Source organism: Salvelinus namaycush, chromosome 17, assembly GCF_016432855.1.
Source record: "Salvelinus namaycush isolate Seneca chromosome 17, SaNama_1.0, whole genome shotgun sequence".
Lineage (NCBI taxonomy): Eukaryota > Metazoa > Chordata > Actinopteri > Salmoniformes > Salmonidae > Salvelinus > Salvelinus namaycush.
The window spans coordinates 31599930-31617738 of record NC_052323.1 but is presented as its reverse complement, the minus strand read 5'-3'; the positions used below and the strand labels follow the sequence as shown (position 1 = coordinate 31617738).

General features: G+C 39.4%; 2 protein-coding genes across 3 annotated transcripts in view; both read right to left on the bottom strand.

Annotated features, from left to right (window-relative positions):
- LOC120062536 (protein FAM13B-like) overlaps positions 1-9719 on the bottom strand; it is a 65172-nt gene extending 55453 nt beyond the window's left edge. For both annotated transcript variants that reach the window (XM_039012585.1, XM_039012584.1), the window contains exon 1: positions 9514-9719. The gene's annotated coding sequence lies outside the window, so the exon portion shown is untranslated. The remainder of the gene's footprint in view (positions 1-9513) is intronic.
- Positions 9720-11032: 1313 nt separating this feature from the next.
- On the bottom strand, positions 11033-16091 carry LOC120062535 (C-X-C motif chemokine 14-like). Its single transcript, XM_039012583.1, has 4 exons — positions 15795-16091; positions 14595-14700; positions 12923-13036; positions 11033-12453 (listed from the first exon to the last, which is right to left on the bottom strand). The coding sequence occupies exons 1-4, from the start codon at positions 15859-15861 to the stop codon at positions 12438-12440; spliced, it is 303 nt and encodes a 100-aa protein (XP_038868511.1). The 5' UTR covers positions 15862-16091; the 3' UTR covers positions 11033-12437.
- Positions 16092-17809: the final 1718 nt, after the last annotated feature.

Sequence of the window (17809 nt, the reverse complement as noted above, 5' to 3'; positions counted from 1 at the left end):
CAGCATGTTCTTCTTAAATCAGATGTGCTTTTAATTAGGCAAGGGTCACAGACAAACTTGATAGAAAGCTAAGCACAATCTGTGGGATTCATTTAAGATACTCTTTGAAGTAGTAAGGTTTCAGACGTCTTCGGGAAGATGGGCAGGGACTCCGCTGTCCTAGCTTCAGGGGGGGGCTGGTTCCACCATTGGGGTGCCAGGACAGAGAAGAGCTTTGACTGGGCTGAGCAGGAGCTGAACCCCCGTGGGGGGAGGAGAGCGGGCCAGACAGGACAGAACCAGCAGGCAATGAGCTGGTTCCTTATTTCTGGCTTGTTCTGCATCTCATTTGCCAGGCCGAGCAGCAGTCTCACTTAGGCATTTTCAACAATTAAACATCACTAATGCTAATGACATTTCAACAAATGAAAAAAACTAAAAAGGCTACTTCCTGAATCTTTTAACTTAATCTGCTGAAATCCTGGGAGTTTGACAGGTTATGGTCATTTGAGAAGCTCACGACTCCATTGAGACTTGAGTTCCAATCCATTACACTATCATTACCTTATTCAAACAGCAACATGTGATTTTCTCTTATCTGATCTCCAGAAGTGATGGAGGGGTAGTGTGTTGGTGGCAGTGTTGAAAGCAAGTAGAGAGCACAACGGGGACGAGGTATGATGACTAAAACACACCCAAGTCATTGACTTCCACCTCGCCAGATTACTATTGTAGGGCTGAGGTGACCGCAAAGTACTGACACATCTAACCTCTCAGTGGTACTGGCATGGAAAGAGAACAGGTGATGTTGACAGAGGTTTCACAACAGGGCAGTGTGGTACTGACTGGAGGAAAGATGGGAGAAGGATATAGGTTAGGAGGACTTTGACAGAGAGACCCTGTCTGCAATGTCAACACTACAGTTGACCCCAATGCTCTTCCTGAGGTTGAACTCTTTTTGCCAATGGACACCTACTTTCTAATTGAGTGTCAATAATATAGGTAGAGAGAGATACAACTGGGGGTAGTAGGGATGGGCCAGGGATGCTATGCTACTGTTGCCTGATCCTCCCTGGGCATTAATAACTAGATACTTTAAGGGATAGGAATGAGAAGGGCTTGTTATTTAAACCAGAGGCCAGGGTGGCAGAGGGTGCATTTACACAGGCAGCCCAATTCTGATATTTGTTCCACAAATTGCTCTTTTGACCATTCACATATTTTCATAGAAGTTAAGAGCTGATCTGAACGGTCAAAATACCAATTAGTGTAATATGTTTCAGGTTACAGTGCTGATATACATGTATACAGGTTGGCAATAGATTAGATTGTTTTGTAGATCTTACTGAGTAAGCATATGGAAACAGACAATTGGTTAGGACCTAGTGTGCCTTCCGGCTACTGCAGTGTCTCAAACAGTCACAATGCCATCTTACTGTCTGAGCATGGGCAGAGCTAATCATATTGTTGCATTTGCATACAAATTCCATCTTTGATACGGATGTCAGCCATCTGTGAAGGCTTGAGGTGTGGGTGTAGACATGAAATGCCTGCGCCTTAGCCGTGTTGGTCTGCTTGCCTTAATGACATTCTGATTATTGATTAAGCATCGACTTTATCACCTCTGGCTCAAATCAAATCAGCATTTAAAAAAAAACACCATTGTCAAATCAATGATATGGAAAAAGCTTCTGGTGTGCTTGTCTGGGACTACAATAAAACGTGTACTGTTGGGGGTACAAGAGGACTGAAGTTGGGAACCACTACCTTAACACATAGGCAAAGCTTTTTCAAAACAACAGCTGGATATTTGTGTGTGTGAATTTAATATCTTCCGTGAAATTACCCTAACCCTCACCTGAACCTACTAAAATCAAGACAATGACAAAACTAGACAGAATGACGTTGCAGACAGAAGCTCCCTTCTTTGCCGTCTTGCCGAGAGGGCTCAAAGGAAGTAACAACTGAATTGTAATAATGGTAAGTGCCTCACCAAGGCATGAGTCATTGTGACAAGAGGCAGTTAACATAACACTAGGCAGATCAAAGTCTGGAATGTTACAACAGAATCCATCTCCATGAGCAGCAGTGGGATCCTTCCATTTTAAATACACTAACTCAAGATAGAACAGGATAATCATTTGAAACAAACTGTAAATACATCCAGAATTTTCCAGATGGAACATTTTAAAAGTAATTTCCTGAATTGACAAAACATTTAAATTGAAGTCGCCCTCTAAGAGCATCAAAGAAGCATCCCAAGCTTTGGATCCTACTGGTCCAGAAGGCTTGGAGCTCTGCTGTGCTTCATACATAGTGGGATCAAATCAAATTTGATATCACATGCACCAAATACAACAGACTTACGTAAGTGAAATGCTTACGTACAAGCCCTTAAACAACGCTTTAAGAAGTTAAGAAAAATCCTGTGCCTTCAAATCCACTGCTCTTTCCACTCAATCAACAGGAAAACAAAATGGCCTCAATATAGCAGTTGTCAGATGGTGCTTCATCCCAACATGTTCATCTTCTGCTGCCAAACACTTCCCTGCCTACAGACATTAGACTACATCAGGTTTACTAACATTTCACTCATAAAGCTAAACAATCAAAATAACTAGACCCATGAAATAAGTTCACACAACAAGACATAAGCCTAAAGACATAGGAACACTTTCACTCAATACAAAGTGATAGACAGTCACAACAGCTACAGTATGTGGGGGGGGGGAATTCATACTGGTGCACCACCTGGTTCACGACTGTCCATCTACGCTGCCAGGGACAGCGATGGAAAGGAGTGGCAAACCAAGACCAGGAGGAGAGCAAGCAGAGAAATCCCCTGGCCTGATAGACAGCTGATTTAGGTTGTGGTAATCTGAACTAAGACATTCAGCAGGTTTAAAGTACAGGACACCTCAACGCATCTTCTACAAGCATCTGATCACAAGATATGTCCGTATCCCTTTGGATATAGGCGTGTCGCCAAGTTATTCTAAGGCTCGCCTTTTTCTGTTGAGAGAACCTCTTGGGTTAGCAGGTTAGTTTCACGCTCATCGGTTTCAGGCTCTTTGGACGTCCTGTCCTAGGCTCGACAGGGAATCTGACCAGATTTGGTTATGCTTGGCCCGTTTCCATTACAAAACAATCCCCTAGCAACAATCTCACATGGCAGGAGGCTGTGCACTTAGTGACTTGATGTTCCTGTTTTGCCATCCTTCAACTTATGGGCGGCAGGTAGACTAGTGGTTAGAGCGTTGGACTAGTAAACGAAAGGTTGCAAGATCGAATCCCCGAGCTGACAAGGTAAAAATATGTTGTTCTGCCCCTGAACAAGGCAGTTAACCCACTGTTCCTATCTTAAGGATCCGCCCCTTTAAAGAAATGTTTGCCTAAAATGACATACCCAAATCTAACTGCCTGTAGCTCAGGACCTGAAGCAAGGATATGCATATTCTTCATACCATTTCAAAGGAAACACTTTGAAGTTTGTGGAAATGTGAAATTAATGTTGTAGAATATAACGCATCAGATCTGGTAAAAGATAATACAACCGTTCTTTATTTTTTTTTGTACCATCATCTTTGAAATGCAAGAGAAAGGCCATAATGTATTATTCCAGCCCAGGTGCAATTTAGATTTTGGCAACTAGATGGCAGCAGTGTATGAGCATCATTTTAGACTGATCCAATGAACCATTGCATTTCTGATCAAAATTGGGGTCATGTCATAGCTATGTCTAATGTTAACATGAATACTAAACCAATATTAAAACGTAGCTAGCGATCTCTTGGAGGGCTGATGGTAGCTTGCTGGTTAGTATATTTGTGACTTAGGTTGTTAAAGGGTAATGGAAACACTACAGGAAGTAGATCTAAGCAAAGTGATGTTTTCAATCCATTAATACTAAACATGTGCTTGTAACATAAAAACATCTCTATATTTAGTATCTTGATCAATGTTTATTAGAAGTCTGGGTAGCGCCATCTTTAATTTCCATACTAACGACTGACGCCAATGCCTCGCTGGTAGGAGTGAGCAAAATGTGAGTTTTAGCGTGGATACTGAAAGTGAATGCTGCCACTGGCAGGCACCTTTCCTCTACTGGACCTGAAAATTTTCTCACAACTGACAGCTCAGTCACTGAGATCAGGACATGAATAAAGGTAAGAAACAATTTGTTTTTATTTTGGATATCTATGTGCACATTTGAGTATTTTTTCAGATTGATTAGTCTGTGAAATGAAATTGATAACAAGGCGAGTAGACAAGCTATAGTAATTATCTAGCTAGCTAACTACATAAAAACAACATAATATATCAAGTTATCTGTGATAGGAATCCTAGCTAACAATAGTAAGCCTGCTGGATGTTGATTGCAAGAATGTATGTAGCCTAAGCCTGAAGCAAAACCCTTATGACAGGGGTCCCCAATTACACTTAGCCATGGGACAATTTGTCCTTGAGCGGCTGAATCCCTAACAGATATAGAATTTGACAAAAACAGAATAATTTCAAACCTTGTTTACAATGGGATATGATCACAAATGTGCCTCTATTTATGCATGGGAATACTTGGGAACAGATTTTCCAACAACAACAAATACTTTGAGATGATTTCTTGGTGATTTTAGTGTTATGTCCAACAACAAAAAACATATACCCATCTATAACGACTTCTGAAATCTAATGCTGGTAGTCAGCTTTGTAACTAAACTATCCTGGTGTAGCTGGTTCATGACAGCTACTTACATGCATACATCACATTATTTCAGATATGGACTATCAGATAACATTGTTATATGTTATCAAATGAAAACCTTGGGATAATAAAATGTAACTTTGCCGCCTTGTAAGCCGATTGATAACTTGTACAATTCCCTTCCACTCATGATTCCCTTTATGTGCTACTTGGGGAAGACGAGGACAAAGAGGATGAGATTGAAATGGAGGAGCTGGAGGAAGTTAGAGGCACCACGTGGTCCCTCTCAGCTCAACTTTTTGACTGGAAAGTATCTGAATGTACTATTAGGCATATTATATATGTAAAAATGTGCTTATTTTTTAAATACTCACTTTGTCTGTAGGACCCTGTGATAGATGTCAGCTCTCAGACCTTTGTGAGGAGGACGACACTATAGACATGTCTCCTGTGAGCCAGGGAGTCAATAGCTGCCCCCACGGTGACAAGGATAGGCAGGGGCTGGAGAGACTGGACAACATGCTGCTGTGGCTGCAAACGGGGCTGAGGGACAATCACACCCTCACATGACTCACATACCATACATAGCTACGAGCAAAGAGAAATCCTAGTCTTCACCCAGTAGCTCAGATTGTCACTGGTCTTTCCCCTTTTCTTGCAAGCTTTTAATTTGTTCCCATTCTGACTGTTCCTGTATTCAAATCAAAGTTTATTGGTCCATACACAGTTTAGAAGATTTTTTAGGCACAGCCAAATGCTTATTAGGCTATAGACTTAGTGGAATGTATGCAATAAGAATTGAAGTTGTAAAAGCCAATTGTCTTATTCTTAAAATATTTTGTAATTACAGTTGAATTTTGATGACGTTCCTGAGATGAACGTTGTATGTACAGTTGAAGTCGGAAGTTTACATACACTTAGGTTGGAGTCATTAACTTATTTTTCAACCACTCCACAAATTTCTTGTTAACAAACTATAGTTTTGGCAAGTCGGTTAGGACATCTACTTTGTGCATGACAAGTCATTTTTACAACAATTGTTTACAGAGATTATTTCACTGTATGACAATTCCAGTGGGTCAGAAGTTTACATACACTAAGTTGACTGTTCCTTTAAACAGCTTGGAAAATTCCAGAAAAATGTCATGGCTTTAGAAGCTTCTGATAGGCTAATTGACATCATTTGAGTCAGTTGGAGGTGATAGCATGATGTAACTTTGTTTTCCCCTAACCAAGTATTCAGACCCTTTACTCAGGACTTTGTTGAAGCACCTTTGGCAGCAATTAGTCTCGAGTCTTCTTGGGTATGACGCTACAAGCTTGGCAGACGTGTATTTGGGGAGTTTCTCACATTCTTCTCTGCAGATCCTCTCAAGCTCTGTCAGGTTGGATGGGGAGCGTCGCTGCACAGCTATTTTCAAGTCTCTCCAGAGATGTTCGATCCGGTTCAAGTCCGGGCTCTGGCTGGACCACTCAAGGATATTCAAAGACTTGTCCCAAAGCCACTTTGTTGTCTTGGCTGTGTGCTTAGGGTTGTTGTCCTGTTGGAAGATGAACCTTCGCCCCAGTCTGAGGTCCTGAGCAGGTTTTCATCAAGGATCTCTACGTACTTTGCGCCGTTCATCTTTCCCTCGATCCTGACTAGTCTCCCAGTCCCTGCCGCTGAGAAACATCAACACAGCATGATACGGCCATCACCATGCTTCACCGTAGGGAAGGTTTCCTCCAGGTGTGACGCTTGGCATTCAGGCCAAAGAGTTCCATCTTGGTTTCATCAGACCAGAGAATCTTGTTTCTCATGGTCAGAGTCCTTTAGGTGCCTTTTGGCTAACTCCAAGTGGGCTATCCCTAGATCTGTGCCTCAACACAATCCTGTCTGAGCTCTAAGGACAATTCCTTTCACCTCATGGCTTGGTTTTTGCTCTGACATGAACTGTCAACTGTGGGATCTTATATAGACAGGTGTGCGCCTTTCCAAATCATGTGCAATCAATTGAATTTACCATAAGTGGACTCCAATCAAGATGTAGAAACATCTCAAGGATGATCAACGAAAACAGGATGCACCTGAGGTCAATTTTGAGTCTCATAGCAAATGGTCCGAATACTTATGTAGAGACGGTATCCGTTTATTTTTTTAAATACATTTGCAAAAACTTATAAAACCCATTTTAGTTGTCATTATGGGATATTGTGTGTAGATTGACAAGGATTTTTTATTCAATTTTAGAATAAGGCTGTAACATAAAATGTGGAAAAAGGTCAATGGGTCTGAATACTTTCCGAATGCACTGTAAGTTACAGACAATGAACACAATTGCATTTTATCGATGGCAATTTCAATGCACAGTGATACCATGACAAGATCCTGAGGCCCATTGCCGTTCCATTCATCCACTGCCATCACCTTATGTTGCATGATAATACACGGCCCCATGTCGCAAGGATCTGTACACAATTCCTGGAAGCTGAAAATGTCCCAGTTCTTCCAAGGCCTGTATGCTCAGACATGTCAGCCATTGAGCATGTTTGGGATCCTCTGGATTGAAGTGTATGACAGCGTCTTCCAGTTCCCGCCAATATCCAGCAACTTCGCACAGCCATTGAAGAGGAATGAGACAACATTCCACAATCAACAGCCTGATTATGCGAAGGAGATGTGTCACACCAGATATTGACTGGTTTCCTGATATATTTTTTTTTAAGGTATCTGTGACCAACAGATGCATGCAGTCATGTGAAATTCATAGATTAGGGCCTAATGAATTTAAAATTGACTGATTTCCTAATATGATCTGTAACTCAGTAAAATCATTTAAATTGTTGCATGTTGCATTTAGATTTTTGTTCAGTATACTGCACACGTTAAACTTATTCCACTGATAACTTGGCCAAAAGTTGTTTAATCTCTTCGTAATATTCATTTTTTTTTTTTTAAAGGAAAGGTTATTTCTAGATTTTTTAAAATCTGGCTGCGGACCCCGTGCACTACCTCAGATCCCACTTTGACAACCCCTGCATTAGAAAGTTGTGTATTTAGGAGTTGTTTGGCGTATAATAGACACATTTTCACAGGTGTTTTTTCTTGACTGATTACCATTTGATTGATGTGGTGCTATTGTCAGTGCGTGACTTGGGCCGGAGTGTTGTACGGGCCCTTCTAATTTTTGGGTTCCTCTTAAAAACGTGCGTACCGGTTCCTCTTAAAAACAAACAAAGTAGTCTATCGCCGGCCCAGACTCACACACAGATGCAAAAAAGGTTGATCAAAACGGAATTAAGGCAGGATCTGCATTGAATAGCAATGGAGAGTGGGAATGAATTTCCCGATTCTGCTTTGTTCAAGTTTATTTGCCGCTAGTCTGTGAATCTGTGCGTGACAGTAGGCTGTTCGAGATTGCGCAGATTGAAAATGTGCCAGTATGTATGTGCATGATGCGCTGTTACAAACCTCATTTGACAACTTGGAAGGTCATGAAAAGTCATGGAAATTAGTTTCATAATTTCTGTTAATGTCATTCATGAAGGCACACTTAAATATTATCAATCACTTAAAAATCTACAGTATCAGCCATTTTCAGAATGACCCTTCAGTGTGTGTGTGCCAGTGGGCCATTGCCCGATGACATTTCAGCAGCAGGTATAAAATAATGACAGGCTAACTAGATAGCCAATTTAAAATATAACTTAGAGCAGTTCTTGCTAGTTAACTATAGTTAAGCATTAATGTCGCCTTTCTACAAGCACTGAAACTTTGGAAAGATGGGATTTCCCTATTAAATAGCGGCAATGTAATTGCGACAACGTTAACAATATTCTAATAGCCTAATTGACAAAACTTACTGTGCATAGATCTCCCCCGAAACATGAATATTTGAGCCTTATATATAAACATGTCTAGTTAGATACCTTGCTTTGAAGTAGCCTACCTTATCCATTTGATCCCTGATTTATTAATTTAATAAAAGACAAAAGTATTTGGTTGTAAAGTTGCCTGCACAACCAGGAGCTCCCCAGATGGAGGGTTGACCACATGATGACAACCTGTAATTAACAGTACAGTTCTACTTTGTGGGGGGTTAAGTGCCTTGATCAAGGGCACAACAGCAGGTCTACATGGGATCAGACACAGCAGCCTTCCGGTGTCAATAATCTTACTTTTTCTATAAAGGCTATAATAAGTCATGAAAATGTGGTCAAAATTCATAGAGAAGTCATGGAAAATGTGTATAAACAGTGAATAATCAGAGGTCTCTATAACATAATGTAATTTGTGAATTTCGGTGAACATAGTCTAATGGACGGACTTGGAAAGATGAAAGCTCCTGCACTGTCATCATTTGAAAGGGCCGTTTCTCAGCTTTCAAAACATGTATCATGTTTTCATATATGGTTTGACACCAGCAAAGTATGTTCATTAATGTACGCAGAGGTCATGGTCTCAGTAAATTCAGGAATTCCAAAACTCTCCTACCGATGATGCAACAATGCCAATATGGCGATTTACAGTTAGCTGGTGTTCTAAAGCCAAACGTTAGTGTTTCAATTCCCCTTTAAGTAGCTAGCTAACTAGCAAAAGCTGCTTTTCCAAGCTTGCCAACGTTTGCTAGCTAGCATACAATTCTTGGCAATGGTTTAAATGAAAACAATGAACATCTTTAGCAAGACGTTGTCAAATTCATAACCATCACACAGCCTGTGAATGTGACTACAGAACAATGCAATTATTTAGTCAAACAAACAGCAAAAAATACATGTACACATAATTAGGAAATGTAAGCTAGCATGCTAACGATGTTAGCTAAACTGGCGAGCAAATGTTGTGCACCTACCAGGTCAAATCCAACAGGAACGGAGAGCAAGAACCATCAATTCTCGTTTTGAGTCTTTAATTGACGTCTTAACGGACGACAAATTTGATCAAAATGAAACAGATATTAGCAAACAAACAATGTCGAGAACACAGCTAGCTATTTGAAAACAATTCGGTTCCCGTTTGTTAAAATTCAGATTCCGTTCGCAGCTCACACCCACAAGAGATGAAGCTGCCAAATGTTATCCCCGCCTCTCCCATCGAACAGGTTTGTATTCATAAGGCACTAAACGATTTTTTTTACTAAAACAGGAAGGGACTACATGGACTTGTCCAATAAGAACAGCTTGTTTTCGTTTTTCGGTGCACATTTTGTTTAACGTTTTTCTACGTTCTCTAATGAATATCACCCAGATGCACCACCAGACAACCAAATTGAAAACTTCCTCATCCATCCACATCGCGCATCTCACATCAGTAGCAGCAAGCAAACACCACCATCTGAATGTCAGATACACTAACAGCATTGCAGCCGACTCAAATGCAGAATATATCATATCTAGCTATATTTTGGCATTACATATTTTGAAGAGACAGTCACAGTTCAGACAATCTGAATGTTTACCAGGTGTTTTTCAGGTAAATGTACATACAGTAATGCTGCCTAAAAAATAATTGACCATATGAATAAATATGGAAGTATCAAATTGTCTATACATACAATTGCAGTCGTTCACATATCATTTTTAACAAATTAAAATATATGGCCTGAAAATAATAATTACAACAAATAACTAGCTACTGCTTGAAAATGCACAGGTCACTTCGGGCTAAAAGGTTTTACTTTTCAGACTGTCCCAAACTGAATATATTCGATCAATAGATTCGACATGATTACAAACCAAAGATGACTTTATTTGATACAGACTGTGTATCTTGAATTTGAAATGTGATAATTTGGGACTGTCCACAATGATCAGATAGAAAGAGTTTGTGCGCCATCTACTGGGGAAAATACTAGATCGTTTTTGCTGTTGTTGCCCTGCTCAATAAAACAACAACAACCATAATCTCAATGCGTTCTTCATCAGTGTCCCTACCAGAGGTAAATCGCAAACTTGTTCCATTGTTTGTTTATTATTTGAGATTGGTAGCCACACAATTCAATTTCGAAAACAGTGTTTGTGATGCAGACATCTCTGCATTTCTAGAAAGGCAAATGCAAAGTTGCAGTGTGATATAAGTGTGATATAATCGTGTGTGCTGTCTGTGTGTATGGGTCCTGTCTGAGATACACTGAAAATAAGGAAAGACTAATTGTATCTAATCTGTGTAGTGTCTTTGTTGCTCTGTCAGAGAAGGTTGGCTCAGTGACCAGTTCATTAAGTAGCACAGTACCATCTAGCGATAACAAATGGACTGATATTTTGATATTTAGGCTGTCTGAAAGCTCATAGATGTGTGGAGTGAAAATACAACGTTGATTTAGCAATTAACATACAATATCAAGGAAACAATAAAAGGGATGTTTTAGACAGTGCTTTTTAAATGTTTTATATAGCTGTGCTTGTTGACATACACTCCTTAGAATGTTTTTAATGTGTGCTTGGTGGGTCAGTTCAAACAGATACTCCAAAATTCTCTTACCGAATGAACATTTAAATAGCAAAACAACAATAACTCAATAATACAATACATTACACTAGAACGTCTGAGATGAATTCATTCTCACTAACATAGGCTATTGGTCTATTTACAAAATGGTTGTTGATATATGTATATATAAAATGAGGATGCACCTTCTTTGAAGAAAATGTATATTGAGCATTCTGTTCGGTGAAATAAAAATGTAACCGCCATTGTAACAACGTATATCAATGGCTTACAAAATAATCACACCTTCTTGAAGGTTATCATTCAGAAAGGTGTTGGATAATATCACGAAAATGCTTTATAATCAACCACTTGTTAAGTAACAATTTCATGATTCAATGTCTTGATTCTTATGATGTACAATTAGATATATCTTGATAAGATTACTTTTCCATAGGTAATGATGAAGAGTTTCTTCTACAATGGAACATATTGATGAACTCCAGTCTTTGTAAAATACAGCATAAGAACACTGAAGACATCAGGAAAATGATACAAAATACGACAAATGGACAATTTATTATACAATAGCTGTTTACAATAGTTCCTACCAGGTACAGAAAATATATGTCTTACAAGATCTAAATTAACAGGCTGACTTTACATACCCCTCATAATAACCTACAACTGATTTATTGCATAATGGAAAGGGAATGGCACCAAGGACATCTAAAATGACATTGACCTAGTCATCTGAATGTGTTTCTTTCTCTTGTACACTATTCTCTTTGAATGGACTCAAATGTACAAAATGAATGATATACATAGAGTTGTTTTTAAATAATTATCTTCATCACATTCGCTAGATACAGTGTGCTATGTTTGACACTTCTGGAGTGCACAGCAAGATACAGCAGGATTACTCCCAGTTGGTACAATAACAAGAACCCTATGTTCCTTTCATCTTACAAGACATCCACATACTGTAGTCACCAGAATAAACAAATGATTCAAGGGCATACAAAACATCTCCTATTCGAAAGAAAAACACCTTGGGCCAGATTCATGAAGGACCTCTTTCACAGCATTTCCTCCTGTATCATCTTTCACAGCCTTGAACGTTGGCATTGGAGAAATATGACCATTATTACAGTTGAAATGACTTAAGTGACTAACAATAATTAGCCTGATGGCCAACTTAAACGGCACCAGAAAACTAGACATCACTGCTTGATAAATCTCACTCCAAGACCAAGTACTGATTGCTGGGAGATAATGTCTTGTTCTTCACAAAAACAGTCTTAATGTTTTTTTTCTTCACTTGTTCCCTTTGTATACATAATCTATATGTTAAGCTTCATACACCCTACAAAGGAGACAAGAAAAAAAGTATTAAATACAGCCAAATATCATACACAATTACATAGCTATATAGATTCCTAAAACCAAACTTTCAATAGCACTATAATACATTATAGTTCATATTATGAACAATAGGTGCCAGTTCTGTTCCTATAAAACAGTATGTAACATAACCGTTTGCAAAATGCTAAATGTGTTTCAACTGCAGTACAGATGTAGGATCTTAATTTGAGCCAGTTTGCTACAGCAGGAACATTATCCTGCAGCAACAGGAAATGTGAATTATTATGTAGATTATAATTAATGATGAAAACTTCAGAAGCCTTATTAAATCTCAAATACACTACATGTTTTACATTTCCTGCCTTGCAGTAAAGTTCTCCTGCAACAGGGTGATTAAAATAAGATCATATATCTGTACGCAACAGCAGTACTCTTACAACTTTAGTTCATGTAGTGGGATGACCTCTCACCTATGCTTATCCTTCCAGATCCGGAACCACTTGACCAGGTTTTTGGTGCTCTGCAGTTTGGGGTGCAGACAGTACTCCTGCCCCTTGAAGCGCGACACATTCTCCATGGTGACACTGACAAACAAAGAAGCGAGGAAAAGTGTAAGAGAAAATAGCTAATCCACCTTACTGCTTTAGAATCATAAGCGATGTTGGTTAATGTTAGCTGCAAAGTAATTATAACAACCCAAGCAATGTGGTAAGAATACTGCAATAACTTTAATACATTCTATCTCTGACATCTTAAATGTAAACACTCATGGAGGGGTTCTATGAACAGGCTTTAGAAACAGCACTGGGTGGGCAGGCCTATACATGATCTCTGAGCATGGCCAGATGAACCCATTGACATTCAGACCAGCAGTTAGAGATACTAGTCTGTCTTTATGGCATATTTCGGCCGGTCATGACATGTGCTGTGTGTTGTGCCCAGAGCTATGCAGGGGCTTCTCAAATCAATCTCTTATTAGTGTGTCTGCTTCTTAGTGAATGATTCACCTGCCCAGCCAACAGAGGTCTTGGTTAATTTGGTTAACTCCTAAGTTGGAGATGGAAGCACTGCTGTGAAAGTTGCCCCCCCCCCCCCCCCCCCCCCCCCCCCCCCCCCCCCCCCCCCCCAGAATGTTAAATTCTGAGATGTGACCCAATGCCAGCCAACAAAGGAGAGAAGGCGCACTCTTTCCGGAGCCTGCTGAGTCTAAATTTACACTGAGGTCAGTGGCCACCATCTTATGCAAGCAGGCCTGCTTTAACTGGTTGGCATTAATCTGCCTGAATATTAGGTTTATCACATTGACCCCAGGACAGCAGTAAATAAAGCAGTAAATAGCAGTTTAATAGTCCAAGGGCCAACACAACTCTTTGTTGGACGGACTATAAAGTCTTAAGATCATATTGAGAGCAATGTACTGTACTCCATAACAGCAGGACAAAACGACATTTGTTTTCAAGGTATTTTTATGTTGTTGATGGGAACACATTTCTGTGCGATACCTCAAGTGAACAGCAGATGGCGAAAGAGTATGTGACCTTTTACAAAAGTAAGGTCTGCTTCCACCGAAAATGACTCAAATGTAAGATCAGTGTGTATTTGACAATGGGGTCTGATGCATGCAGTAGTATAGGGCAATACAATTCCATTTTGAACCCTCAAAAAGAGGTAAACAGTCGCTCTTATCTGCAGAGGGAAAGTCCCTATTGGATGCCAAGGCCACTCACACTGACAACAGTAGCTGTCTATGCTGTGGTCCAGTTGAGCAAGCAATGCTTTAAGTAATAGAAGTAATAGAAGTAATAGATCAAATGATAGGGAATAATAGGCGACTGGATGGTGCATGTGGACAAAGACCATCATTTACTGTCTAATTTAAGCTAATAGGTTTTCTCAAGAATGTCTGGATTGAGGAGTTATCAGATTCCATTCCAGAGCAATATATTTATAGGTCAATCAGCTGCTTTGATACAGTAGGAGATTAGAACATCAGAGTGACTATTTAGACAAGATACTGCATTTGGCAAACAAACAGAATAGCACACAATGACTGACATCTCCGAAACAAACAGAACATGGGATTGACAATGGCAATGCAGAAAGAGAGAGAGAGCAAGAGAGATAAATGATTCAAAGACTCACAATATCATCTTCTCTTGGCAGAAAGGATGTTTGGGTTTAATCTCCAGCTTTTGCACATCCTTGTAGCGAATCTTTGGCCCTTTTCTTGTGCACCTGCACTTGTAGGCTGTGAAGAAAACAGATGTGTTTTATAAAAGCTTTCAAATAAACACTTTGGTCTGAACGTTTTCAGCCATCTGTAGACTAGCTCTCTGGTATGATTTCCTGACTTCACACAGATTGTCAGGTGCAGCATAGGCCTAGTACTCACTAAACCTGTATGGAATAAAACAAAGAGAACGAGAACGATTTAAGAGGGCTCAGTAACGACAGTATAAAACAGAAAAACGTAATTATTATCTCCATTGTAAATCAAGGCGCGCTGATTCACACCGCCACTGGGATTGTTTCAAATCAAATCAAATCAAGTTTATTTTATATAGCCCTTCGTACATCAGCTAATATCTCGAAGTGCTTTCCCGCGCATGCATGTGGTCAGGCTCGTGCTCACTATGGAACGTGTGACCCACATCTTCAAGGCGACCTCATCAACCATCTCCAATTCCTCAATGCATTACAATTCTCATCATCAACCACGATAACTGACCAAGACTAATCAGAAAAAATATGCAGTATGACTGTAGTATAACTTCAGTATGCTACAAATACTTGTCCAAAATATGGAGTAATTTTGCAGTGTAACTGCAGTTACAGTGTGGTATAACTGCAGTTCAACTGCGTACACTGCAGTTATTCTTCAATTACTGCATCCAAAATACAACAGTTGAGTGCAGTTACTGCACTTTTACTGCAGTTTCAAAACTGTAATATGTTTTGTTAGGTGAAGACCAGCACCGGCTAACCACCATGAATTGGATAAATGTAAAACTATGAAGAATAAAATTGATACAAAGTAACCTGGCTACAGACTGTGGGTGAGTGGTGAACACAACAAACGAACAAAGCCACAATTTTACAAAACAACCCAAGAAGTACAACGCAGTAATAACTCAACGGTTATAAACAACAATAGCCTACTGTTGCCAAAAGTGAGCAAGCCGATTTGGAGATGGTAAATTAATGGCAATGGTAAAACATTACACGTGCAATGTGGCTGCCAAACCAACCAATTGTTTATAAAAACTCATTACCATCAGTTTAATTAACATGTAAAATGCTTAAAACACGTTTTTCATTACTCAAATAGTAATAGATAATTACCTTCTGCTTGGAGGGAATATAAAGCAATAATTAACAAAAGCAACGCTGCTGTTGTACAACGATGCATCTTGTCTGCTGATGATGAACCTCAAATTCTGACCTCCCGACTGGTTTCGCTTAGTAAAAATCACTCAAACAACACTATCCTTGTATTCGCTCCTTAACATTAGAGATGACAGGAGGAACAGTATTTGATCTCTATTCTTCCGAATACTCTCGAGTTTTGACGAACTCCGTAGGTCCAGAGCGCTCAAATCAGATGAAATGTAATCCGCATTTGACGGCACTCGCGTTTCTGGCCTTTTATCTCTACATGTTGTTGAGCCGCAGCTTTTAAAAACCAGCTCTGTCCCATCTCATTAATATGCACAGCCAGCCAACGAATCAAACACTTGAAAAAGAGAAGTGGAATACATAAAAGAGAGTGGAATAGTTATGAAAAAACACTAAAGAAGGAGGGGAAAATGGAAGGTTTAGAATTAGATTAGCCTACTAATTATATATTTGATTGAAGTTTTATGCTGATTTTCAAAGTTGCCTGGGACAGCTAGAGCTGTTCATTTGTGCATGGCCCACACTGCCTCTCCATTCCAAATATTTATTTTCAGGCTGATTGAATCTACTGACACATGTTTCTAAGGCAAACATGTCTTATAATCACAGTAGTGGTGAAATAGTACTTTGGTGCCATCTCAAGACTTCCAGGAATTTAGAGACTTCAAAGACGTTCCAAAGGGATTATCCTGTTTAAATTCCTGAGAAAGATTGAAAACACTGACACTGACATCTGGAAGTAATTAGATGATCATTGATAGAGGGACATACAGTATAATTGCAATTGATGAGAAAACATTTGTACTCAATTAATTGTCCCCATTCCTTGATCATATACCATAGAACAACAGAGTGCTATTTTATTTGAAAATGTATCAAAACAAAATAAGAGTTCAAAATAGGAATTTATAGCCAGCTAACTGAAGTCATGCTTCTTATAACATCCTATTGAAAAGTGACTGACTGTAGACGTGTTGGCATATTGTGTATTGGTCATAATAAAACAGTTATTTGGAACATTTGTGGATAAACAATGTTAATAGGGGTACATGGGAATACGTGCACCCATTGTTTCTTTGCAGATTACCATGCAGAGTTGTTCCTTGTAAAAGATAGCCCTGAGAAAACCCTTTTGACCCTCCCATTTGTGCTACAATAATTTGGTGAACAGAAAGCCTTCATCAGAATATACCCTTCTTTTCCTGGCTTGGATTTTTAGCCAATCCTCTTATCCCATCTGCCATCACTCACTCATACCGGCCTCCATGAAATGTCTCTTTCTGCAGCCTCTCAGAAGCTGTGTGGAAAATGAAAAGTGAGCAAATTAAATTTGAAGCTAAGCATAAGTCATTCTTTGCAATCCAACTGTAACATTTGCCCTGTTTGACTTGAAGCTATTCACAACGAGAAGAGATTGAAGCTGGATTCCAATCAATTGGATCAGTCCAAATCAATTATAGTTTATGTTTGTTGACCTGGTTTATACATACCCACAGAAGGCAGTGATACCTTCTTCATCCATTCAGGATTTTGAGAGAAAATTAGGACCTAGTTTGGTTGGTTGGTTGTTATCCAGTTCAAACATTGGAAACTTTTAATGTTATCCAAAAAGTGTAAAATTGAATAACAAAGTTTAACATTCAGCAGATCATCAGTTGAGCACTTTAGTTCATTTAACCTGAAGTATTTATATGAAAAAAATAGCTGTGCTTACATTTATGGGTTAGACAACGTGCACAACTGTTTATGAAATTATAAACTCCCCATCTCTTAGGAGCACACCTGTATTGTGTCTGTGTGCTTTTAGTACACTTGACAATGGTCTATCACAGAACTACTTCACAGCCCAAAGTAAACTTTATCCCTAAGTCAAACATTGTATTCTATTCTTTGTCTTCCACTGGATGCGATATTGTCACTGATGGAAGGACCCTGCCAGTGTTGGCCGAAATGCAGCCTTT

Bases quoted from the DNA above. Each gene is read 5' to 3' on its own strand.
- LOC120062535 (XM_039012583.1), bottom strand. From the start codon at position 15,861: ATGCATCGTTGTACAACAGCAGCGTTGCTTTTGTTAATTATTGCTTTA. The intron at 14,701-15,794 runs GTAATTATCTAT...TTTTCTTCACAG, and splicing joins ATATTCCCTCCAAGCAGAAG to CCTACAAGTGCAGGTGCACA. The intron at 13,037-14,594 runs GTGAGTCTTTGA...TTTGTTTGTCAG, and splicing joins TGCCAAGAGAAGATGATATT to TGTCACCATGGAGAATGTGT.